Source organism: Otolemur garnettii, unplaced genomic scaffold (assembly GCF_000181295.1).
Source record: "Otolemur garnettii isolate 467f Iridium unplaced genomic scaffold, OtoGar3 scaffold00009, whole genome shotgun sequence".
In the NCBI taxonomy this organism is placed as follows: domain Eukaryota; kingdom Metazoa; phylum Chordata; class Mammalia; order Primates; family Galagidae; genus Otolemur; species Otolemur garnettii.
In genome coordinates, this window is record NW_003852404.1 from 38,421,508 (window position 1) to 38,448,499 (window position 26,992).

The 26,992-nt window shown below is 40.2% G+C and overlaps 1 protein-coding gene and 1 pseudogene across 1 annotated transcript in view; both read left to right on the forward strand.

Moving 5' to 3' along the window:
• LOC100960330 (cell cycle control protein 50C-like) overlaps nucleotides 1-9,304 on the forward strand; it is a 20,190-nt gene extending 10,886 nt beyond the window's left edge. The window contains exons 5-6 of the mRNA XM_023509772.1: nucleotides 5,221-5,430; nucleotides 9,039-9,304. Coding sequence (XP_023365540.1) covers nucleotides 5,221-5,430; nucleotides 9,039-9,304 — 476 coding nt within the window. The remainder of the gene's footprint in view (nucleotides 1-5,220; nucleotides 5,431-9,038) is intronic.
• A 17,528-nt stretch (nucleotides 9,305-26,832) lies between these two features.
• The window catches only part of LOC100960646, a 905-nt pseudogene continuing 745 nt past the window's right edge, over nucleotides 26,833-26,992 (forward strand).

Consider the following 26,992-nt stretch of genomic DNA (forward strand, 5'->3'; position numbering starts at 1 on the left):
TATTTTCTTAGTCATTATCTTTTTGACTTCATAAAAGTTTTTTTCTTCTATTTTTGGTGCGCTTGAATGTATCACTAAATTTAGATTATATAAAATCCTAAACCTTCTCAATTATCATTTCATTATCAACCATTTCATTATTGGAAAATTTTACCCAATTAAAAATAGAAGCACTGGCCAGGTGCAATGGCTCATGCCTGTAATCCTAGCACTTTAGGAGGCCCTGGCAAGAGATTCACTTGAGCCCAGGAGTTTGAGATCGCAGTGAGCTATAATCAAGCCACAGCACTCTAGCTGTACAACAACAGAAGAGGCTATCTCAAAAAAAAAAAAAAAAAAGAGCGCTATAGAAAGAATCTTCACAGAAGTTAAGATATTTCAAAAATTAAATCTTACTCACATTTAGAACTCCCATTATATAATATATTCAATTATTCCCTTGCTCTTACAGGAATAAATTTCAATGTCTTCTTGTTTGCAAGCTCGGTTTTCAATAATTCACATTCACTAAATCATCAAAAACTAAAGTTTGTAGGTATTCCATATTTCAGATTTTTTGTTTAAAGATGTTCAACAATTTTGAATAAAATGCAAACAAACTCAGAAGGCTCATCAATAGAAAAAGTCCATGGATCATAGCTGGGCTAGGTGGATCATGCCTGTAAACATAGCATTTTAGGGAGGCGAAGGCAGGTGGATTGCTTGGGGCCAGGAGTTCAAGACCGGCCTGAACAAGTGTGAGACCCTGTCTCTACAAAAAAATAGAAAAATTAGCAGAGCAGCCAAGCCTGGTGGTAAACACCTGTAGTCCCAGCTACTCTGAAGGCTGAGAGAGCCCTTGAGCCCAGGAGTTTGAGATTGCAGTGAGCTGTGACGATGCCACTGCACTCTAGCCCGGAGGAAAGAGTGAAACTAAAGGGAAAAAAAATGTTCAGGATTGTTGTAGAGCACATTGTTCGATACACAAAGAAGTCCTTTAAAGTATCAACTCTTTCTGAAATTCTGATTGATAATGTACAGCAAAATACTACCACATTGAAGTATTTGTTTAACATCTATGTCATTATAAAAATTTTACAGTTGAAAATTCAATTATTCTAACTGTGGCAATACAAGAATGTTAAATTTGTACAACTATGACTGTTATTTTGATTACTAGAGTCTTATTGCTTGTTTGGATATAATTGTGAATTATGGATGTACCACAATGGTAATTTGAAGGACATGTTTTCCTCTGTCAATTTTTTTAATTTACTAAGAGAATTATCTTTAAAGAATTATCTTTATGTGCATCTGATTGATGCACATAACCAAATTTGCAGTTATATTATCACTGAAAAAGCAATTTTAACTTGACCGTAGAATTTCATAACATTTATAATATTGTCAGAGATTTCATCTTCAAAGATTGAACTTCTAAAAGCTTTGCTTTGATTCTGCGAAGAATCAAACACACAAAAATCAAACCATTATTATAATTAACCTACCTGATTTTTCTATTTGAAACATCTAAAGACATTCATGTAAAACTGGCCTCATTTAACTGTCTACAAAGATCTTTTTGTGCTAATGGAGTCAATACATTAAAAGCTTTTCTTTGGTTACAAAAAAAAAAAGTGAAACTACAAGTAAACCCATTTGATCTAAATGAAAGGTCAGGCTCACAGAATGATATGTAAATGGACCTACTCAAGTAGCTACATGAATTAGAATACTGTCTTTGAATATAATCTTTTAAAAATAGCCATAAACTTTCAAAATCAATTCTCATGTTCTTTTTTTTTTTTTAATTTTTTTTTTTCAGCCAGGGCTGGGTTTGAACCCGCCACCTCCGGCATATGGGTCCGGTGCCTTACTCTTTGAGCCACAGGCACCACCCTGATTCTCATGTTCTTCAGCCAATTTATATTTTCATTATTTTCCCATGGTCATTTAATATCATTCTGGTTCCCATGGTGGGGGATAGAAGTCGACCAATGCTCCAAGTATCCCATTCATCATCTTTCTTGAGAAACTTCTTAATTTTCCATTAAACATGCACATTCCACCTTTTAGCACTTCACAGCTAAAATGATTTATTAGCAAATTAAGAGACTGATACTTTAACAGGACTGCATGGCATCAATGTCCCCCACACACATCATATACATATAACCTAACCTGTAATTTCCCACATTTCTCACTGACCTTATTGATTTGCAGCCTGGCAGCTTTAGGCATCTCACAGGCCAGGACAGAGCTATTTGGAATGTTAAGTAGCTGGCAGGGGCCACAGGGATATGTTTTATTATGTTTTGATTGAAAGGGTCTCTGGATGTCTTTCATATCCAGAGAAGTGAGGACATGGGTATCTCACATACTATGAACAAAGGTCATGGCTGGACACTAGAAGGATTAAATTATGTATACATTGTTTGAGATAAATACTAAATCAGATGGCATATCAAACAATATACACTGGAACACTGGTATGTATGGTCACTGTATCTGTAATTGAATTGCTGGCTTTTGAAAGGAACATGGCAATGTTCTTTCGCTTTTTTTTTTTTTTTAATTGAGACAGAGTCTCATTTTGTCACCCTTGGTAGAGTGCTGTGGCATCACAGCTCACAGCAACCACAAGCAATTGAGGCTCAAGCGATTCTTGGGCTCAAGCAATTCTCTTGCCTTAGCCTTCCTGGTAGCTGCAACTATAGGCACCTACCACAACACCTGGCTATTTTTGTTGTTGTTGTTGTTGTTTAGCAGGCCAGGGCCGGTTCAAACCCACCAGATCTGGAGCATGTCCCATGCCCTAACCACTGAGCATAGGCCCCCTTTTGCTTTTTCTTAATCCATAACCACAGCCTATAACACAAAGGGTCCTTAGTTCTCACTCGTCTCTTGCTGTACTTTGCTCTTACCTCCATTGTGAGAGTCACCATGCTATATTCTAATAGCCTGTTTGCATACCTGTCATGTACCACTTCAGTCTACAATTCCTTCAGGAAAGAGTTTGGGTTTATATAGTTTCATATCCCTGGTACTAGTGACAATCAAGAAATGCTTATTGTTAAAGGAATGGATGACGGATGATTACAAATGATCCGACTGAGCTTGGAACATAAAGGAAGTGTCTTAGCATGTGTCTTAGACTAGTGGTCCCCAGCCTTTGTGGCATCAGGGACCAGTTGCATGAAAGACAATCTTTCCACAGACTGCCCAGGGGTAGAGGGGAAGGCAGCCTGACAGGAGGAGCTCAGGTAGTGATGCGAGCAATGGGGAGCAGCTATAAATACAGATGAAGCTTCACCTGCTCACCCGGCCACTCATCTCCTGCTGTGCAGCCCACTTCCTAACTGACCGTGGACCTTTACTGGTCACTGGCCGAGGGACTGAGGACTATAGTCATAGACCATGCTCCAGACCATCTGGAGACATGGATAAGATGGGATGAGAATTAATAAGGGAGGGCATGCTTGAACCTCCACTTTTAACAGCTCCCTGGGTGATTCTGATGGCAGTGGCTCATAGGACATGCTACCTTGAGCTCAGGCCAACATAAAGAGAAAGTGAAGTCCACAGTGGAGCCAGGGAAAGCAATTTCAATTTTTTTTTTTTTTTTTTTGAGACAGAGCCTCAAGCTGTCGCCCTGGGTAGAGTCCCGTGGCATAGCTCACAGCAACCTCCAACTCCTGGGCTCAAGCGAGTCTCCTGCCTCCACCTCTCAAGTTGCTGGGACCACAGGCGCCTGCCACAACGCCTGGCTATTTTTCTTTTTTCATTGCAGCCATCATTGTTGTTTGGCGGGCCCGGGCTGGATTCGAACCTGCCACCTTAGGTGTATGTGGCCGGTGCCTTAGCCACTTGAGCCATAGGCGCCGAGCTAGCTATTTCAATTTTGATCAAAATTCTTCTATTAACAGTCCTTGAAGTCTAGGGGAAGGGCCAAAATAGGTAGGCTTCACAATATTTGCAGAGGAAGATTCTCCAGCAAAGAATTATTTCCAGAGGAAGTACAAGTATACAAACATCCTTCAACAGATTAACCCCACCAAACTTAGTATTTGCTTTTTTAAGCACTATAACTCATGCTTAGAAGAAAGTAGTTTAATCAGTAGTCTTAGTTGAGAAAAACCTGTTTAGCATTTTTGGAATCCTACAAACAGTAGAACCAACTTTATGGACATAAAAAGTTTATTAAATAATTTACTCTTTTGACCAGCCCTTCATATTTCAATGTGGTTTTTATTATTGACTTCTGTCTGCCAGATTTGACTGGAGTGTTTCACCCTTTCATCAAATGGTTATTGAACAACTACTTTGTGCCAGACATTGGACCAAATGCCAGTGCAAAAATAGATGAAATGTCTCCTATAAAGAGAGAGACAGGCATGCCCCCCATTGTGGCATCGTGAGGTGGGAAGTGTGATAATGAGGGTAAACTCAACAGGCTCATCTCCCAGCATCACTTTCCACCCTAAATGTCCAACATTCCTACAGCTCTCAGACCTCCCAGGCATCCTGGCTATACAACAGCCTTGCAATGCCTTTGCTCTCTACCTCCTCCCATGTAAACAATTCCTCCTCCTTGCTTCCAGTTCTGAGCTCTTGTGGTGACCATTTATACAACCAATGTTCATGCTTATTTTCTTAGAATGCACTTCTAAAAGTAGAATTTCTGGGCCAAAGTGTATGCAAAATATTAAAGCTTTCAATGCATGGCCCTAAATTGCCAGAGATGATGATCATCTGTACGTTCACTCTGTACAAGTAGACTGCCTCATCAGTGGTTGTCATTCTTTTTTCTTTAAATATTAACCAATGTTTAACTGAAAATGGTATCTTGTTTTAACTTGCTGTCCTTAGATTACCAGTGAAATTCACAGATATACAGATATTCCCCCATGATGTTATCACTGGATATAAACACCATGATTATTTGGTTCTACGTGTTTTTTCAATGGTTTATATGCATTTGATTTAGTTGAAGACACAGTGTACATGGAATTTGATGGTCTACTCTTTTGTAACCCTGTGAAAATATTATGAGCATTTTCTTAGAATCTTTAAAAGTATGTTTTTAATGGTTGCATACTCAGCTCATACACACACTTTTATAAAACCTTATAATTTCCATTTCCTCAAAAATGCAGAAGTTCTTTTGTTCTCTACATTCAAAGAAAAACTGAAAAAGACAGATGATTTTTCTCTGCCATATCCCTTATTTTCTGACCACAGGAACTGCAAAGCCTCCAAACTGGCCTAAGCCTATCTATGAGTTGGATGAACAGGACTGGGGAAACAACGGCTTCCTCAATGATGATTTCATTGTGTGGATGCGGACAGCGGCCTTTCCCACTTTCAAAAAGCTGTACCGTCGACTCCATCGAATCCAGCAGTTCACAGCAGGCTTGCCTGCTGGTAATTACAGTTTCGACATAACCTATAGTATCCTTTTATGCCACTTTTCTTCATGCGGAAAGAAAAGGCTGGCTACTGGTTGTTGAATTATTTCATTCAACACTTTTCTGTTTTCCAACTAAATCTGCATACAAAAGAAAAAAAGAAGAAATGTGCAGGGCAAGAAAAAATTCTCCTATATGTTCCTAGGTATTCCAGCAGGGACTGGCACAGGCCAGATTAACAGGGAGAAATATATATAAATGTTATTTACATGTAACGGGGAGCCCTCACAAGGAAAATGAAGATCCAAGGAAGTGACTAAGCCTAAGTGTTTATGTGCTAGGTTAAATAGACAGTAGCGATTGTAGAAAAATATCAGGAAGATAAGGGTAAGTTTAATAAGCTTTTATTTGTACAGCTTTCTCTCAGCCTTGACCCCCTGTCTCTGGCAATATGAAGAATACAGGCAGGGCTTCTTTAACAAGGGTCTAACTCTATTTTACCTCCTGCTTTCAAGAAGAAAAGGGGAGGTCAGAGTGCCCTTCTTGCACCTGCTGTTTTTCAAGTGCCTTTAGCATAAAATAATCAATACACCAAAGTGGCTTTTTTTTTTTTTTGAGACAGAGTCTCACTATGTCGCCCTCAGTAGAGTGCATGGCGTCACAGCTCACAGCAACCTCTAACTCTCGGGCTTAAATGATACTCTTGTCTCAGCCTCCCATGTAGCTGGGTCTACAGGCACCTGCCACAACATCTGGCTGTTTTTTTTTTTTGTTGTTGTTGTAGTTGTCATTGTTGTTTGGCAGGCCCAGGCTGGGTTTGAACCCGCCAGCTCCAGTTAATAACAGTATCAGGTATGAAGGGTATGGATAAGTAGGGAATTAATATTTCTGTCCCCCAAGCCTAGGCATCTAAAGCAGTAAGGAGAAACATGCCAGCTAGGATGGGAAGGACTATGAAAATAAAGCCAGAGGGGTTTGATAAGCAGTAAGTTTATAATATAAAGATAACTAAAACTGAGAGAGACTGTGGATCTTTTTATTCTAAGCAAAAGTGTCACAGACCACAGGGGCCTTGGCTCAAGGGCCAGGTTCAGTTAATCCAACCCACATGAGGCACATTATAAACTCTGCATTGAAGATGCTGTGTTCCTCCCTCCCTTGGGTACAAAGCTAGCACGTGGGAGATAGTGCCTTGATTGTGGACATATGGTCTAAGTTAGGAGACATATGCTTCAATGTGAGATTCTGAATATTTTTACTTAATTTAAAAACACAAATGTAAGTCTTGATTTGTAAACAAAGGGATTTAACCTTAAAATGGTCCCAAACACTACCTTTAAGAAATTAAATATTTACATACAATTTATACTAACTCTGATCTTTAGACTTAATTTTTTTTATTCACTTATTTTATTATTATCATTAATCATTATTATTTTTGAGACAGATTCTCATTCTGTCACCCAGGCTGGAGTGCAGTGGTGAGATCACAGCTCACTGTAACGTCCAACTCCTGGGCTCAAGCCATCCTCCTGCTTCAGCCTCATGAATAGCTGGGACTACATGCCTGGGTAATTTTTTTTCATTTTTTTGAAAGTGAAGTCTTATGATCCTCCTGCGCTGAGGCCTCCCAAAGTCCTGAGATTATAGATGTGAACCACTACAACTGACGAGGCTTAATTTTAAAGGGTCTTTCTGATTCTCTCTGAAGCAGAATTCTCTTGAAGGCAGACTCTTTCCAGGGCATGTACACAGCTTTGAAACTTCAGCCTGATTAGGCATCAGCACCCCCTGTATCATCTCAGGGCTACCTGCTAGTAGTTGTTTAATGGGGCCCCTAATAGGCCAGACATTCTTAGCACAAAATTGTTCACCTCCTTAGTTTCTTCACCTCTCAGGGAAGTGGAATAAGAAGTTCTTGGGGTAAAGGCAACCATCGTATGTATCCCAGTTCCCTGCTTCGTCTTTTCTTTTTGTCATCCCTGAGTAGGTGTGTGGACACTTCCATTCTGACAGGGGGAGTGCCTCAGTCAGAAAAGTCCCCACTGAAGGGACACCATCTCTGCCTCTCAGCTTTTTGTCGCGTTCTGTCTCCTGAGCAGGAGGAAGTTTGCCTTTAGTGAGTTCATTCAGCAGGGTCTCTAACGAAACCCACAAATTTGCCCTTCCCTGGAGCATGATCGGTACAGATCAAACGTAAGCCTTTCAAAGAACTTCAGTAAACTTTCTCTCCCTCAGAAAAAATCTAAATAGAGACTGAAAGTTGCTTGGCAATGGTCTCTCAGGTGGGATATTCTGATCCCACCGACTCTGTGACCGCCTTACCATCAAAGCGGTTGTAGTCTCTGTCAAGGAATAGGGAGAGAACAGCATGCACTGCTGGCCTCAGTGCATTACAGTGAGGCTGAGGCTGGAGAGGGTGAGGAAACGAAGCCATGTTCCAAACAAGACAGACAAGTAAGGGAGACACTCCATTTTCTCTCTGAGCTTGCTTTCCTTGGATGACTTCATTTATAGTCTAGTTTTAAGGCTGATCATTCTCAAATATACATTTTCCATGTACAGCACTTCAATCCTGAGCTTCAGTCCTATACTTGGACTACTGCAGATAGTCCTCGGGTATCACCCAACCCGGTTAACAGCCTGCCTCAGATGCAAGAACAGCTAAGCCGGGGCTGCAGAAAATGCCTGCCACTTCTAAGAGGGAAAAGATACGCTGTGTGTGAGGAAAAGACCCTCTCAAATGGGACCTGAGGGAGGGAGGAAACAGTCAGACAGATGGGTTAAGGTGCACCCAAAGACCTGATGACAGTGAGGAATTTTGATGCAAAAGAAAAGAGAAAACCAGTTTCCTAATAAGTTTCCTTGTGCCTTTAAATAGCATGTTGCCAAGAGATTTGAGGCCTTTTAATAGCTTTGCTGGGAAATGCCTCAGTCCTGTGCCGTTGCTATGAGAAGCCTTTGTTTGTTTATTAGTTTGGTTTACAAAAGGCACCAGATGTTTAAAAAACCTCAGGCCACATGCATAATCAAAATGACATCATTAACATGCTAACGATTGCAAACCCACTTCAAACACTTTCTCCTCAGCAGTGGGGGATATTGGCGGTTTCAAAACCCAAATGAATGTAGCACCTTTAGTTTTCCCACCAAAAATCTTTTGCCATCTTCTAATTTGTGTGTGCATTCGTTCCTCATTCCCCATGCAGAATTTTCCCTGAGGTAGGGATTCAAACGCTAGCCTACTAACAGACCATAGCCTACCTGGGTCTCCTAATATTCATACATAAAAACTAGGTTTGCTGTCAAACCTATCTATAGTCTTTCAATTTCCTTGGATTTGCTAAAGGGGATGAAATATATTTACTCATTATTTAGTTGTCTGTAAGTCATTCAGATCCATGTCAGAGTCTCTTTTGTTAGATTACAACTATGGAGAGGGAAGTCTTATTTTTAGTAATTTATTCCATCAAGTTACAGAATACTGCTTGGTAAAGATTAGGTTGAATCATATGAAATTAAGTATTCAACCATTTTTTTGCCTACACACAAAAAGAGCAATTTCATATGGTTGAACCTAATTAATATATTTAGCATTTGAAACAGTAAAGAGGAGAAGTGTTGAGACAGATCCTTAACACATCTTCTTAGACTTCCCAGTAACCAGGTTCAAAGCCGAAAAATCAGTTGTTCTTTCTACCACAACATGGAATGGAGGGAGTAGCCTTTTCTTGGGTCTTGCCTACACAGTGACAGGAGCTGTGACGTGGTTGGCCACCTTTGCCATGATGGCAATTCACTTCGGGATGGAAAGAAAGAAAATGTCCATCTTATATAATTCCGATCAAAAAAAGCAGGAAAGAGAAGAGGCCAGTGAAGGAACAGGCAAAGGTCTCTCAGAAGGTCAGAAGGCATGATGTGACTGGAACAGTCCAACAAGCAGACTGGATTGACTGAACCAAATGCAATCCAAGGAGAATTTTTAGAGTCAAAAAGAAGAGGGGAAGGGAGGCATGAGTATATGTAGTAAATCGTCCTTGAGCTCTAGAGTTGCTCTTCAGTATTTACTTCAAGTCCTTGTGCCCGAAGGCAGGAGAATGCCCCGAGAGAGCCATCGGCAGAGGAGACCCAGCAAGCTGCAATCTGGGGTACCCAATTAGGCAATCCTTTTAACCATCTGCTCAGGCACAGAGCATGAGTCATCATCAGTTAGGTGACATTATTACAGACTTCCTGACAACAATTGTTAAATTGGGCATCAGGAAGATTTTTGAAAGCTACTTTATTTTATGGAGCCAAAACTAAGTTTTCTGTGCTAAGAATAGGCCACGCAAAGGTCACAGCAGTGACCTTTGAGCAACCAAAACACAGCAACACACCAAAAAGGAAGGCTGTAGTCTCCCTAAAGTTATCCATGTGGCCAAGAAGAAAGCATTAAAAGTGACTGACTCTCAAAGACTCTACTCAGCATCTTGAGGGTTCTAGAACTTTATTGGGATGGCATATTCTAGAATAGAAATGGCAATGTGGATTTATGATACTTGAATTAAATGTGTCAAAGAAGATTCTCAGGGTCCATCTTAAAAGGTTTTAATTCTTGCCAAAGGCAGCTTACAGGAGACTGGGTAGAGTGCTTGCTAAAGCTGCCAGGTCATAAAGCCCCTGGGATTTGGGTACCTAGGGGACTCTAAAATCATACTTGAATAAATACTTTTATATTCATTTTTTGAAGTGAGGGAAGCTCTACTCTGTGATGATTCTAGAAGCAGAATTGTCATTGTTAAAGAAATCCAATACCAACACATGTTTTTCTCTTCTGGAGCCAATAAAGCATTTCTTTGTTGCATCATTCTGTACTCACCACATATTTAAATACTTGTCCAAAAAATAAAATGGTTTTGATACCAACTCTGAAATCTTAAGACTCTCCCCACCATCTCATTTTTCCTTCTGTAACCAATTACCTCTGACCAAGTGTGGTAGGTGCGGTGATGTCCCTACCACCATCACCAATGAGGCACCTACATCCTCATCCTGGAACCTGTAAGTGTTCTTTTATAGATCAAAAGAGACTTTGCAGACGTGGCTAAGGATACCGATATGAGGAGATACTCCTGGGTGTCCTGGGTGGGCCCAGGGTAATTTAAAAGGGCCTTGTAAGAGGGAAGCAGCAGATGAGAGGAGTGTGGATGTGCCAACAGAAGCAGGAGGCTGGAGTGATGTGAGAAAGGGGCCATGATCCAAAGAATGCCAATGGCATCTGGAAGCGCAAAAAACAGATTCTCCCCTGAAGCCCTCGGAAGCTTAAAACAACATAAATTTATTCTCGTACATTTCTGCAGGTCAAATTTATGTTGCTTTAAGCACGGAGAGTGTGCTAATTTGTTTCATGGCAATAGAGACCAAATACATCAGCGGTTGACAGTGCTCTAATCGGCTGGCTAATTACGGTTTCCGGAGCTTAGGTGACCCATCCAGGGCCGAGCTCTCGGAAGGGGGAGAGCGCATGCATGAAGCAGGCCCACTGACAAGACTCTGGGCTCTCGGCCCTCTAGTGCACACGCCTCCGTTACAGCGCTGATTAGGAAAGACATGAGCACATCTGTTACATCCCAACCTTGCTTGTCAGCTTGTCGGATGCTGTATTAGTCAGGGTTCTACTGAGAAACACAATCAACAAGGTGTGCGTGTGTGTTTGTGTAGATAGATTTTAAGGAATTGTGTAAGCTGCCAAGTCTAAAATCTTGTGGGAGAGGCCTGCTCAGGAGAGAGTTACAGTTCAAGTCCAAAGGCGGTCTACCGGACAACCAGGAAGAGCTGATGTTGCAGACGAAGTAAAGGCAGTCTGCTGGACCGTTGCCTCTTGCTCCCGGGAGGTCAGCCTTCTGTTTTATTTAAGCTTTCAGCTGATTGGATGAGGCCCACCCACCTGAGGGCAATCTCTTTCACTCAAAGTCCACAGATTTAAGTGTAAATCTCATCCAAAAACACCCTCACAGAAGCATCCGGAGTAATGTTTGACTAAGTATCTGGCCATCCGATGGCCCAGCCAAGTTAACATACAAAGACATCTGTGCTCACCAAATATTCAAGCACTTTTCTAAAAAAGTACTGCTCATTTCACTTTGTGCTAGAGTCAGCTTGATGGAAGGGACCTATACAAAGACACAACTCACACCCACGAAGAACTGAACTGTTCAAGAAAAACAAATGGTCAGAATTTATGACAGGATGGAGATTGCATAGATTCCTTTTTTCTGTTTCTCCACAAGTCAGCATGACCGAAGCAGTCATCTCTGCAGGATCCTCAACCTGCTGTAATATCTGGGGGTCACCTTGTTAGGAGAAGAGCATCAGCATCACAATTAAATCCCCACCACAACAGGAAGCTCGACTTTTCTGGTTTTCTTTCTCTCCTGTTGTTTCTCTTCACTCCCCCATTTTCCTACGCCTGTCTTCTTCCTCTACTTTTCTGATTCTTTAACCTTATGCTTTTGGGAACTGGCTGGTAAAAACTTGGAAAAACTAAATGTTACTTTACCCTTTCTCTAACTCCTGGCAACAATTCTGGAGAGAGCAGAGAAAAGGAGAGTGAGATTGAGAGAGAATGAATGAAAATGAGAATGAATGAGCGTGTGTCAGTGCACATGTGTGAGTGTATGTGAGCGCATGGGCATATGTATGAGTGCACGTGTGTGCAACTGTGTGTGAATAAGTTTAGACCAGTATTTTTCAACCTTTTTAATCTCCTGGCTCCCTTGAACCTATAGTTAAACATTATGTTGATAAAAAAAAAAAAGAGCAAAAAGAATATACTTACTGTGCTTTGAACTTCTTTCAAAAATAATTATCTTTAAAATTTTTTTGCAGCACACCAGTGAAGAAATCCCTGGTTTAGAGACTCATCAGCGTTGGGAGGTGCTTTGATGTTAGGCACCTGAGAAAACACAGTAGGGTATAGAATTGTAGGTAGGATGGAACGATGGGTGAATAAAAGTATAGAGTTGACTTTTATTCAGAATTGACTTATTAAATCCCTACCTCGTGTGACAAGTTCACCATGCTGAGGATAAAAAAACAAGCCAGCTGGGGGCCCTATTCTGAAGGGACTCATCTCACCATTTTCTGTGTCTTCTTGAACCCACCAGTGTTCACCCTGCACAGTTGAGCATGAGCCCTCCGACTCAGCTCTCCTTACTCTTTCCTGTGTGTCTGCCTGGCTTTGAAGCCCGAGACACTCCCACGGGCTAGCACCAGGCTAGCCTCTCTGTGGAAACACCAGAGCACCCAAGTCCATGCTGGGAAGAGAGGTGTTCAAGTTGATAAAATCATACTGACTTGGACAAAATAATATCTTTCCCAGCCTCCACTAAAGGCTTTCCTAATGAAGGCTGGTTTTTCATCTGGTTTGTTTCATGGTACAGGCTTTATTAACCAAATGTTAATAAAAGAAAACCAGCTTCAGACAGCTGCTGGTGGTTTTCCTTTGCGATGTGTCCAGCGGAATCCCACAGTGCCACAGCTTGCGGTTGTCAACATTTTTGTCTCTGAATGTTCATAAATGATAGGACTGCAGAGCAGATTTCTGCTGGGCTTCCACTGGGGGAGAGACAGGGAAGCCCATGTCTGAGAAGGGGCTTCTCAGAGCCAGGGAGTCTCTCGGGCACTCAGCCCTGTGGCCCTTCCATCAAGACTAGCTCATGATTCCATTGCTAAGTCAGCTTTGGTTTGGCAAATAGAGTGTCGGCCTTGAAGTCTTTATTGCTTACAAGCAGGTTCCTCGAAACTTTATTCTCCTTTTACCTGGTTACAGTGTTAATACTTCATTGGTAGGTCTTAATTAAATGCGTTTTAGGGTAAAACATGGCCTCTTTAAAATCTCCACTCCTGGCTCAGTGCCTGTGGCTCACTTGGCTAAGGCGCCAGCCACATACACCTAAGGTGGTGGGTTCGAATCCAGCCCCGGCCTGCCAAACAATGACGGCTGCAACCAAAAAATACCCAGGCATTGTGGCAGATGCCTGCAGTCCCAGCTACTTGGGAAGCAGAGGCAGGAGACTCGCTTGAGCCCAGGGAGTTGGAGGTTGCTGTGAGCTGTGATGCCACAGCACTCTACCCAGGGGGACAGCTTGAGGCTCTGTCTCAAAAAATAAAATAAAATAAAATAAAATCTCCACTCCTGCCCTCTCCCTTAAAATGGCTATTTGGTAAAACTATTAAGAAAAAAAGAAGGTGAAATTATAAGATCTGGATTACAGTGACTCAGAGAGCAGCAAGGGCAACTCATTTAGAAGGGGGGAAACTTTCCTGCAAAGGGTCAGGCTTGTACAATATTCCCATTCAATCCTGTGGTGGTCATGAAATGATTCAGAGCTACTCTGACAATGTAGGAACTCTTCAAAGTCTGGGGAGTGAAATATTGTCTAATAATGAATCTTCCTTTTTTGATTAGTGTAGAGCCTGCATCCTGCTTCCAGAGGCAGGATTCAGTTTTCTTATTCATTTTCACCACAGTTGGAATGGAAAAACTGAAGTCATTGCTCTCAGGGCAAGAAACATCTTGCGGCGCTCAGAGCCAGCAGTCGGGACAGACAGGCGCGGGCGGGGGCGCCTTTTTCTCCTTCTCTGTAAGGGGAGAGCTTCACTCCACTTGAACAGATGATTTTTAGTGCAGGCTACCATTGTAATAGTAACATACTCCGTTGGTTTTCTTCTTTGTTATCTATAAGGATTTCTCACTTTCCTGTTTATGATCAGCATGTATGGACTGGCCATAAAAATGTATCCTCTGTCTCAGGGACTCAGGGACTTTCCTGAGAGGTTGAAGAAATTCCAAATTGTTCGTGGAAACTAGAGTTTAGCCGCAGATCTCCAAAAAGTAGGTTGGGGTGGAAGGGACAAGTAGTGCCTTCATATAGGGAAAGCAAGACTTTTAGATTTCTTCTAACCCTGAAAAACAAAGAAGGAAAACTAATGTGGAGAAGGGAGAAACGGAACCAGAAAAATAAATGAGGACCAAGCCCTGTGTGGGCACAACCCAACTAGAGGCGCCTTGCTCACATTACTGCAGTTAATCCTCTCATTATGGGATAAGAGAGATCTGTCACCCCCCCACCCCCCGCCAGGAGTCACCTCCTTCACTTTTCATCTCTCCTGTCATAGCCCACTTCACATGGTTGGTATTAAAATGCTAGATATCTACTTCACCTTCGTGTTGGCAAATGAACAAGGAACCCAGTTCTGACTATGTAACATAAAAGCAAGTCTGTTGGGAGGATTTAAAAAAAGATTTCCCTCAAAAAAAAAAAAAAAGCAGCATATGGTGTGAGAAGAGCTCTCTTATCCCATTGGCTTCTCCAAGCTATCTACATATGAATGCAGTTATATGAGACATGATGCCTGGAGCTGCAGCAGCCATCCTGTAAGCAAGAGGCCAAAAGTTTTCATACTCAGCATAGGGGAATGGAGGGTAGAAGGAGATGAATTTTGCAGAACATTGTTGAGACCACTGATTTTACCCTAGAACCACCCACCTCTAGAGATCTTTTTATGTGAGATAATAAAATCCTTCATTATTTCAGTCATGCTTAACTGGATTATTCTTACTTACAGCCAAAGTATTCTAATAGCTATGACTATTCCCATTTTACTCTACTAGATGTATTTCATTTAACAAACCAGAAACATTAATTCATTGACCACTGCAGTAGAAACAAAACATAGCTGCCTGAAGTCATATCTTGGGCAAATAAAGCTTAATACATTTCCTCCTCACTGTCCTTCATGTGTAGATGATAACACAGGGTGGTCCATGAAATGACCACATACCAGAGATGGTAACCTTGCTTCCTATTATTGTTGCACAGATGTTAAAACTTTGATCCCAAGTCTAAACGTTAGCCTTATAATTTGGCCAACACCCTTTACCATTAATAAGATAAGGACTGATAGAGGTTCAGAGGCTGTCACTCTGTGGCTCACACAGCATCTCCTACCATGATGATGATCCTGAGTTCACAGTTTGGTAAAAGAACAAGAAGAATAAGAAGAGCATTGCTCAAAATGGTTCCTAACGAAGTCTTCAGTCACACATATGCTTCTAGTCATAGACATGACTTGCTACATACCATATGACACTCCCAAAAAGATAAAACTGTGATTATGAAGAGATTGGTGGTCACTAGGGATTCGAGGTAGGGGGAAAGTGTGACAATAAAGGGATAACACGCAGGAGTTTTGGGAGTGATGGAACTTTCTGTATCCTAATTGTGATGGTAGTTAGATAAATGGGTTTACTCACTGAACTGCATACGAAAAAGAAGTCAATTTTGCTGTAGGATTATTTATTTATTTATTTAGACAGAGTCTCATTCTGTCACCCTGGGTAGAGTACCATGGTGTCATAGCTCACAGCAACCTCAAATTCTTGGGCTCAAATGACTCTCTTGTCTTAGCCTCCCCAATAGCTGGGACCATAGGTGCTTGCCACAGCGCCTGGCTAATTTTTCTATTTTTAGTACAGATGGGGTGTCACTCTTGCTCAGGCTAATCTTGACTCCTGAGCTCAGGCAATCCACCCACATGCCTGGCACTGTAGGACAATTTTAAAAATAAAATAAAAATAAATTCATTCCGTTAAAAAAAAAGGCTCCTAGATATTCATTGATTAGTCTAAACTGGTTTAATTTTTCCTTCAGTTGTTGGCAAGAAAGGAGGGACTACTATAATTAGTTATTGCCGGGCTTAAAACAATAGCATCCAGGTTGGGGAAGGAAAATTTCTAAGCCAGACTTCTGTAATTGGCAATATTATTTGGCTTTACCAAAAGATATGGAAAAGAATAGGGTTTCAAGAAACAAAGCTATAACTTATAAATTGCTGAGGAAATCTGGGCAATTCAATGTCTATTTGGGCTGAGAAACAGAGCCATTTCCCTGGTTATGAAATCTCAGGGTCCATGATCATCTCAGGTGAAGTGGAAAAAGCACTAGGAATAGAAGGAAACTACCTCCACATATTAAAGATGGTATATGAAAAACCCACAGCTAATATCACTCGATGTTTCCTCTAAGATCAGGAACAAGACAAGGAGATGCATTTTCACCACTTTTATTCAACATAGTCCCAGAAGTCCTAGACAGAGCAATTGGGAAATGAAAGGAAAGGAAAGGAAAGGAAAATAAACATCCAAATTGGAAAAAAAGAAGCACTATCTCTGCAGACAAGATCTTATATGTAGAAAAGCCTAAAGATTTCACCCAGAAAGTTGTTTGAATAAACAAATTCAGCAGAGTTGCAAGAAACAAAAATCAATATGCGAAACCCAGTTGTGTTTCTATACACTAACAATGAACAATCCAAAAAGATAATTAAGAAAACAATTCCATTTACAATAGTATTTAAAAAGCTGGGAATAAAGTTAACCAAAAAGGTGAGAGACTTTTACACTGAAAATTACAAAATGTTGCTTAAAGAAAATAAAGAGGATACCAATAAACGGAAAGAAATTTCATGTTTGTGGATTGGAAGGCTTAAAGCAATCTGTATAGTCATGGCACTCGCTATTAACAACATATCAATGATTTTTTTTGCATAAATAGAAAAATTCATCCTAAAATTCATATGGAATCTCAAGTAATAACAAATAGCCAATCTGGGAAAAGAAGAATAAAGTTGGAAGTCTCACATTCCTGATTTCAAAGCTTATTACTAAGCTATGGTAATTAAAACAGTGTGGTATTGGCATGAAGATGGAATATCTTCCAAACAAAAAGTTTAAGAAAAGAATATACTTACTGTGCTTTGCACTTCTTTCAAAAAGAATTTAATTAATGGTCTCTAAACATTTTTGTGGGACACCTAAGATCCTCTCATGGCACACAAGTGTGCCTCAGCACAGGTTCAAAATCACTGCCTTATACTGTATATAAAAATTATCTCACAACTGGACCTAAATATTAGACCTAAAACTGTACAACTCTTAGAAAACATAGGGTAAAAGCTTCATACACTGGCTCTGACAATGATTTCTTTGATACAACACTAAAGGCAAAGGCAGAAAAAGAAAAAATAAACTGGACATCATTGACATTTTTTAATTTTGTGTATTGAAAGACACCATCATCACTCCCAACAAAGTGGATTCCATCCACTTGTTGAAAAACCCACAGCTAATATCACTCAATGTTTCGTCTAAGATCAAGAACAATGAAACCAAATGTACTGTGAGCCCAATCCCCTGTGGTAAACAGGAACGATGGTGTCATTCTCTTGGGGGCAACAGCAAAAAGACTACGTCCTTCATTATGATCCAAAATACTAGAATTTAGGCTCGGCGCCTATAGCTCAACCGGCTAAGGCGCCAGCCACATACACCTAAGGTGGCGGGTTCGAATCCCCAGCCCAGACCCGCCAAAACAACAATGATGGCTGCAACCAAAAAATAGCCGGGCGTTGTGGCGGGCGCCTGTGGTCCCAGCTACTTGGGAGGCAGAGGCAGGAGACTCATTGAGCCCAGAAGTTGGAGGTTGCTGTGAGTTGTGATGCCAGGGCACTCTACCCAGGGGGACAGCTTGAGGCTCTGTCTCAAAAAAAATAAATAAATAAATACTAGAATTTAGAAATAAAGGTCACTACACTGCTATGATTTAATAAAAAAAAAATTTTTTTTAAAAGATAAAAAGGTCACCAGCAACACTTAGCAAACAAAACCATTAATAACATCGAAAAGAATGGAAAAAATAGATGTAATGTGTAGTATTTCTCAAGGACAAAATAATATAACACTGATTATGTTACTTATATTTTCAGAAACCCCTATAATCTGATTAATTTTACTTTTAACAATTTATATTCTTTTTGGAAGGAGATTTGAATGTAACATTTTTATATTATTCAATTAAAGGAATTATTTCTACAGAGGTATAAAAAATGAAACTTTAAGTACTTTTCAGCTACTGAGATGTGACAAAATCTTCAGGGGCCACAGAAGATTTCACCCACACTTTCTACATGTACCTTTGTAGAGACCTCATTCTTCAGTGCTTTCTGAAATGGTGGCTGGGTTTACAGCACAGAGTTCTTGAGGTAAACTCTACAACATAATTTAAATATATCCGTTTGTCAACATCAACTCTCTGCATTTTCAGACAAAATTCAGTTCACATCAAATTGAAGCAACAAGTGCTAACGCTCAGAATAACCTCAGAAATTTAACTTTAGGAAATAGTTCTGGATAAGACAGGAGAGCAGAGGGATTAAGCTCTTGGGTTCTAAGCACAGAGTGCCTGAGTTCAAGTCTCAGCCCTGTCACTTACAAACCATGTGACCTTGAACAAGTTATTTCTCACTAAACCAGTTTCAAAGGAAAGAAGAGTATAGTATAATAGTCACCCTTTATCTACATGGGGTACAGCCCAAGATCCCCATGCCTGCAACTGCAAATAGTACAGAACTCACGTTTCACTTCATGCCTGCCACCCACAAATTTAACGTCGCTTCCATCTTAACAAAGCACTTGTCACACATGGGGCCTGTAATATTTGCAGTCTGAGGTGCAACAGTAAAACTAGCGCAAATTTTTTTTCTTTCACAATGTCACAGGTAGAAGATTTGTTCTTACTGCGAGATCTTAGCAACCTCAGCACGTGATCTTTTTTCTTTCATATTAAGTCAAGAACTTTCACCTTTTAACTGAAAGGAAGCACTGGATGGCTTCTCATGGGTGTATCCAAGTCACCAGCAGCACTCTTGCTCTCTGAGACCATGTTCAAGTAAAGGTTGCTTGAACACAAGCACTGCAACACAATAGACTCCATAACTAGGATGGCTCCTACTTGGCAGACAGGCAGGTAGGGTAGAGAGCGTGGAGACGCCAGACAAAAGGATGATTCATGTCCTAAGTGGAATGCCCTGAGATGTTATCACACCACTCAGAACAGTGTACAGCTTAAAATGTATGAATTGTTTATCTCTGTAATTTTTAATTAATATTTTCAGACCACGGTTGACCTCAGGTAACAGAAATCGTGGAAAGTAAGAGAGAACTACAATACCTGTCTCACAGAATCACTGGAAAAATGAGAAATGGCACCAAAAGCATCTAGCATCAGACACCTAGAAAGGACCCAGTTCACGCTAGCAGTGTTACTACTTACCCAGGTGCTTCTCTGTGACCTTTGTAAACAACATTGCTTATCGGTTACACCAGAAGCATCCACTACCTAGTCCATTACCTTCATGATTCCACTTGCTACTCAAACCCCACATTCATCCTATAATGACAAACAAAAAGTTCAATTTTCTTCAAATAAAATCACATTACAGAAGCAGAATCATTACCAAAACAAAGAACTCAGCTTTTGGTTTGATATTCCAGAGATTTTCAGAGGCTTATATAAAGGTAAATTGGTCAGTCTCTGTCATTAAATTATCACTATGGCAATACTTCAACTGACTCTTGCCTGACTGGAAAAAAAAAAAAAAAAAGACTTTTAAAGGTGTGGAGCCTGTGACTAAGTGGGTAGGGCACCGGCCCCATACACTGAGGGTGGTGGGTTCGAACTCGGCCCCAGGCAAATTGCAACAACGACAAAAAAAGACTTTTAAAATAAAAGGGCCAGGGGCGGTGCCTGTGGCTCAAATTAATTAATCGTCTCTAAACATTTTAGAGAAAAATACATAAAATTTTTATGTATTTTTATGTATTTTTAGAAACATGCCAGAGGTGGCAGGGTCAAACCCAGCCCCTGCCAAAAATTGCAATAAAATAAAATAAAATGGCAAATAGCAACAATTAAAAAAAGAAACTCAGCCCCAACGGAGGTAAATTTCAGGTCTACTTCATGACTCATTCTACTCATACCCTTTTTCACTAAAATATGACCAACATGGGGGAAAAGAAGAGACACTATCAACAGAGCAAAAAGGCAACCCAGAGAAGAGGAGAAAATATTCACAGAGCACTTATCTGTTAAGGCACAAATATCCAGAATATAGTTTTTTAAATTCCTACAACTCAACAACAACAAAATGAATAACCCAATTAAAAATGGTCACAAGGGCAGGGATGCAGTTACTCACACCAGTAATCACAGCACTTTGGGAGGCCAAGGTGGGAGGATCACTTGAGTCAGGAGTTTGGGACCAGCCTGAGCATCACAGCCAGACCCTGTCTCTACACATAATTAGCTGGACCTGCTGCTGATGCATGCTTGTAATCCCAACTACTTGGGAGGTTGATGGAGGAGGATCACTGGAGTCCAGGAATTTAAGATTGCAGTGAGCTATATGACATCATTGCACTCTTGCCCAGGCAACAGAGTAAGACCCTATCTCAAAAAAATGAAAAAGAATAAAAAGATATAGGCTCACCCATGCCCATATTCACAGGAGCATCATTCACCACAGCCAAAAAGTGGAAGCAACCCAAATGCCCATCAAGGAATGGTATATTCATCATAAAAAGAAATGACATTCTGATACACGCTACAACATGGATGAACTTTGGCAATATTATAGTAAGTGAAATAAAGCAGACAAAAAAGGACAAACATTGTATGATTCTAACAGTATGAGTTACCTAGAATAGTCCAATCGTAGAGTAGAAAGTACAGTGTTGGTTACCAGGGGCTGGTGAGAGAGAGGAGTAGGGAGTTACTGTTTAACGAATGCGGAGTTTCAGTTTTGCAAGAAGAAAAAGTTCTGGAGTTGTACAGTGGTGATGGTTGTATAAAAATGTGAATACACTTAATGCTACCGAACTCCACACTTAAAAATGCTATCTTTTATGTATTTTTCACCACACACACACACACAGATACACCAACTCTTAAGATCAACATGCCATGTGTGGAATTTGGAATGGAAATCCCAAGAAACTTTTCTGAGTGGGTAGTGACACATGCACTAAGCATCTGAACAAAGCAAAAACCAGTAAGGAAGATGGAGTGACCATCAGCTGCAACCTCTTCCCCCAAGTTAGCACAGCATGCTTGTTGTGTGAGGTTTCTGTCTTGCTAGTTTCATTGAAATAGACTCCGTATCAATAGTTTCATTAATTAGGGTTTATTGGAGTCACTAAAACAGTCCCACTATTTAAGCACTGAACAGTTCTTCGGCCACAGACATCTTAAGTCACTACATCACCAAACAGAACTCTGTCAAGGATGATCAGGGGATAACTTCTTAGCACAAGGAATTCTTTCTCCTGAAACACACTGGAGCCTCCACATGGCCCTTAACAAGACACTGACCTCTTTGAAACTAGGACTGCAAGATCCAGTGAACTGGGGGTGAATCCCAGTTACACAAATTCTTCTGAACCTTGGTTCTCAGAAAGACCAAAGGAAGGCATCACTGGAAGACTCAAAATAGAAACTGTCGCATACCGATCCTATAAGATAATTCATGATCTTGCAGAGGCATTAAGAAGAAGGAAGACAGATAATCCTGGGCTCTGTTTAACTTGATTTATTGGCTTCTAGAGACTGAAAGACCATGAAAACAATTCTCTCCTTCTGTAAGAATTTATTTTAAAAATGCATATATGAGATTCTGTTAAATTGAAAATAATGGTTAAACCCCAGGGTCAGGACTAGCACCAGCAGTTTCTGACTCCCTGAGTGCCTTCCAGCCAGATCAGATACCATCAGCCAGAGCAGAGACAGAGTCTGTATTTCACAATTTTCATCTTTGAGTTCTTTTTGTCTAAAGATAAAATAGCATCATTGGGGGAGGTTTTTTTTTTTTTTTTTTTTTTTTTTAGATGGCTTAAAGCTTTGTGCAGGCTTCTTTGGTTCACACCAGTGAGAGTTTCCCATGAGGACTAAGGTCAGCTCTTAACCTCTGGGATCCTCAATATGTTATCCTCAAGGCAGCTCCCTTCTTCCTAGTCTCTTATAAATTAGTTGTATATTTTCTGGGATCAACCACATCCTTGAAAAACTGACTGCAGCTCATCCAAGAAACTTGGCTCTCATTCTTCTCTCTCCAGAGACAGCTGTGCGAAGGTTTCAGGAGCCGTAACTCAGACAGAGGGTCCTCTGTGATCTGCAGAGCCCCAAATTTGGATAATGTTTCACTTGAATATTCATTGGTTTTAGCAGTTTGGCAAAAGCGGGAAAGCATTCCTAACTCCATGGGGTCAAATATCCTTTCTGAAACTAAAATGGAAAAGATTAACTGACTCCTGGAAAGGAGTTTGTGATAAACTTGGGGCCACTTTCATAGTAGCCCCTCCTCTTCTCATCACTCATCTCTCTTGTGTGTCTATTGAATAATATAATTTTCAAGGATTTAATGAAGATTTCCCTGTCAGCAGCCCAAGTCAAAGCCTCTAGAGAAACTGGTACATTGTTTGAAAAATCCTGGCCCCTGGGTCCCAAGAAGTATAGGAATAAAGACAATAGAAAGGAAAAGACTGTCTGGACTGGAGATAGCCTGAAGCCAAGAGCACTCTAGAGTTAGAAAGGACCAGACCAATGGAGATACTTAAATAGACCAGGAGTTAGATGACATTGGCAATTATTCTTAATTGGTTTGATAATCATATTGTAGTTTTGGTTGTATTTTTCTTTTTTGAACCAGAGATAAATACAAACATTGTATCGCATTTTGCTTTACTGCACTTTGTAGATGGGTAGTTTTCACAAATTGAAGGTTTCTGGTAACCCTGTGTTGAGCAAGTCTATCCCTGCCATTTTTCCAACAGCGTGTGCTCACTTCGTGTCTCCGTATCAGGTCTGGGTAATTCTTGCAATATTTCAAATTTTCATTATTTTTACATCTGTTATGATGATCTGTGATCAATGATCCTCAATGTTAGTATTGTAATTGCTTTAGAGCACCATGAACCACACTCATATATGATAACAAACTTAACAGATAAATGTTGTATGTCTTCTGACTGCTCCACTGGCCAGCCATTTCTCTATCTCTTTCTCTTTCCTCTTGAGGTTCCTATTCCCTGAGACAGAACAATATTGAAATTAGAACAGTTAATAACCCTACAATGGTTTCTATTTAGTTGAGTGAAAAGAAGAGTCACATGTCTCCCATTTTAAATCAAAAGCTAGAAATAATTAAGCATAGTGAAAGCATGTCAAAGGCCAAAATATGCTGAAAATAAGGCCTTGTGAGCCACACAGTTAACTAACTAAGAGGTTAATGCAAATGTTAAGTTCTTTTTTCTTTTTCTTTTTTTTTTTTTTTTTGAGACATAGTCTCACTCATGGGTAGAATGCTATAGCATCATAGCTCAAAGCAACCTCAAACTCTTGGGCTCAAGCAATCCTCTTGCTTTAGCCTCCCCAGTAGCTGGGACTACAGGCACCCACCACATTGCCCAGCTAATTTTTCTATTTTTAGAAAATAGAGACTGGGTCTCACTTTGCTTAGGCTGGTCTTGAACTCCTGAGCTCAGGCAATCCATCCCCCTCAACCTTCTAGGGTGCTAGGATTACAGGCATAAGCCACTGCACCCAGGCAAAAGGAATGTTCTTGATGGAAATTAAAAGTGCTACTCCAGTGATCACATGAATAACAAGAAAGAGAAACAGCCTTATTGCTGATATGGAGAAAGTTTTAGTGGTCTAGACAGAAGATCAAACCAGCCACAACATTCCCTTATGGCAAAACCTAATCCAGAGCAAGGCTGCCCTAACTCTCAAGTCTACGAAATCTGAAATAGGTGAGGAAGCTTCAGAAGAAAAATTGGAAGCTAGTAGAGGCTGGTTCATGAGATTTAAGAGTCACCTCCAGAACATAAAAGTGCAAGGTGAAGCAGCAAGTGCTGATGGGCTGATGGAGATACTGCAATGAGTCATTCAGAAGATCTAGTTGAGATCATTGATGAAGGTGGTTACACTGAACAGTAGATTTTACTATATATAAAATAGCCTTCTACTGGAAGAAGCCAGAATTCACAGGTAGAGAGAAAAAGGATATGCTGAAGAAGCTTCAAAGGACAGGCTGATCCTCTTGTTAGAGGCTAATGCAGCTGATGACTTTAAGGTGAAACCAATACTCATTTACCATTCTGAAAATCCTATAAATCTTAAGAATTATGCTAAATTCACTCTGCCTGTACTCTGTAAGTACAACAACAAAGCCTGGATGACATCACAGCATGGTTTACTGAATTAAGCTCACAGCTGAGAACTACTGATCAGAAAAAATTCCGTTCAAAATGTTGCCTCTCATTGACAATACACCCGGTCACCCCAAAGCTCTGATTAAAATGTATAAAGAACTTAATGTTATTTTCAGATCTGCTAACACAACATTTATTCTGCACCTGATGGATCAAGGAGTAGTTTTGACTTTCAAGTCTTATTATTTAAGAAATACATTTTGTAAGTCTATAGCTACCAAAAGTAGTGATTCCTTTGATGAATCTGGGCAAAGTAAATTAAAATCTTCTGGAACATTCATTATACTAGATGTCTTTAAGAACATTCATGAGTTATGGGAGGAGGTTAAAATATCAACATTAACAAGAACTTGAAATAAGTTGATTCTAACCCTGGTGGATGACTTTGAAGGGTTCAAGACTTTCATGAAGGAAATAACTGCAGATGTGCTGCAAATAGCAAGGTAACTAGAATTAGAAATGGAGCTTGAAGATGGGAATGAATTGCTGTAACCTCATGATAAAATGTCAATGAATAGGTAGTTGCTTCTTAAGGATGAGCAGAGAAGTTGGTTTCTTGAGACGGAATCAAATCCTGGTGAAAATTCTGTGAACATTATTAAAATGACAACAAGGATTTAGAATATTATGTAAACTTAGCTGATAGAGCAGTGGCAGAATTTGAGAGGACTGATTCTAATTTTGAAAGAAGTTTGACTATTGGTAAAATGCTATCAAACAGCATCATATGTTACAGAAGGATCTTATGTCAAAGACAGGGTCTATTGACGAGGCAAACTTCACTGTTGTCTTATTTTTAAAAAGTGCCACAGCCACTAAAGTAAACCTTCAGCAGTCACCACCCAGAACAGTCCATAGCCACCATCATTGAGGTAAGCCCCTCCACAAGCAAAAAGATTGTAACTGGCTAAAGGGTCACATGATCATTAGCATTTTTTAGCAATAAAGTATTCTTTTTTTTGAGACAGAGCCTCAAGCTGTCGCCCTGGGTAGAGTGCTGTGGCATCACAGCTCACAGCAACCTCTAACTCCTGGGCTCAAGCAATTCTCCTGTGTCTGCCTCCCAAGTAGCTGGGACTATAAGCACCTACCACAACACCCAGCTATTTTTCGGTTGCAGCCATCATTGTTGTTTGGCGGGCCTGGGCTGGATTCGAACCCGCCAGCTCAGGTGTATATGGCTTGTGCCTTAGCTGCTTGAGCCACAGGCACCAAGTCCAATAAAGTATTCTTAATTAAAGTGTATACATTTTTTAAGACATAATGCTCTTACACACTTAATAGACTATAGTGTACTATAAACATAACTTACATGCACTGAGAAACCAAAACATTTGTGATTTACTTTAGTGTAATATTTGCTTTATTACAGTGGTCTGGAACTGAACCTGTAATGTCTTCAAGATATGCCTGAAATATTTATGTGTAAAATGATGATGTCTAGAATTTGCTTCCTAAAATTCCAGTAAAGATGAACAAATAAATAAACAAAGGAGGTAGATGAAATAAAATTGGTAAAATGTTGATAGATGTTGAAGGTAGACTATTGTATGGGGGGATTCATTATACTATTGTATAGGAGGGTTCATTATACCTTCCTCCCCTATTTTGTATATGTTTTTAAATTTTTATAATAAAAAGTATGGAGAGAAGAGGAAAAGGGGTGGCATGAATGCTAGAATCAGTCATTATTTCACTTTGAAAAGAACTGCTTCACTAAAGTTAACTCAAAATGGATTGTAGACCTAAATGTAAAATTAGAACTATAAAATTCCTAGGAGATAACATAAGAGAAAATATAGGTGAGCTTGGAATTGGTGGCAATAATTTTTTAGATATATCAGAAGCATGATCCGTGAAAGAAAAAATTGATAAGTTGGACCTCATTAAAATTAAAAGCCTGCTCTGCAAAAGGCACTATTAAGAGAATGAATAGACACCCACAGATAGGGAGAAAATCTCACAGATAGGGAGAAACATAATCTGATAAAGGACTGGTATCCAAAATACACAAAGAACTGATATCCTATTGTATACAGGAGAGGGGTAGGGGAGCTGGTCACTCGGTGTGTGCTTGTGTGGGGCGGCCTGGGGCAGCCCTGAAGCGGCTGACCCTCTGCCTGCAGGGATGAGAGTCTTGAGGCAGCCGCCATGTTAGTGTTGGAGAGCCAGCTAAAGAAAGTGGTGTTCAAGTGTTTAATGATGGCAGTTCCAGGAAACTAATGAACCTCACTGGGACAATTCCTGTGCCTTATAGAGGTAATACATATAATATTCCGATATGCCTATGGCTGCTGGACATGTACTCATATAATCCCCCTATCTGTTTTGTTAAGCCTACTAGTTCAATGACTATTAAAACAGGAAAGCATGTTGATGCAAATGGGAAGATATATCTTCCTTATCTACATGAATGGAAACATCCACAGTCAGACTTATTGGGACTTATTCAGGT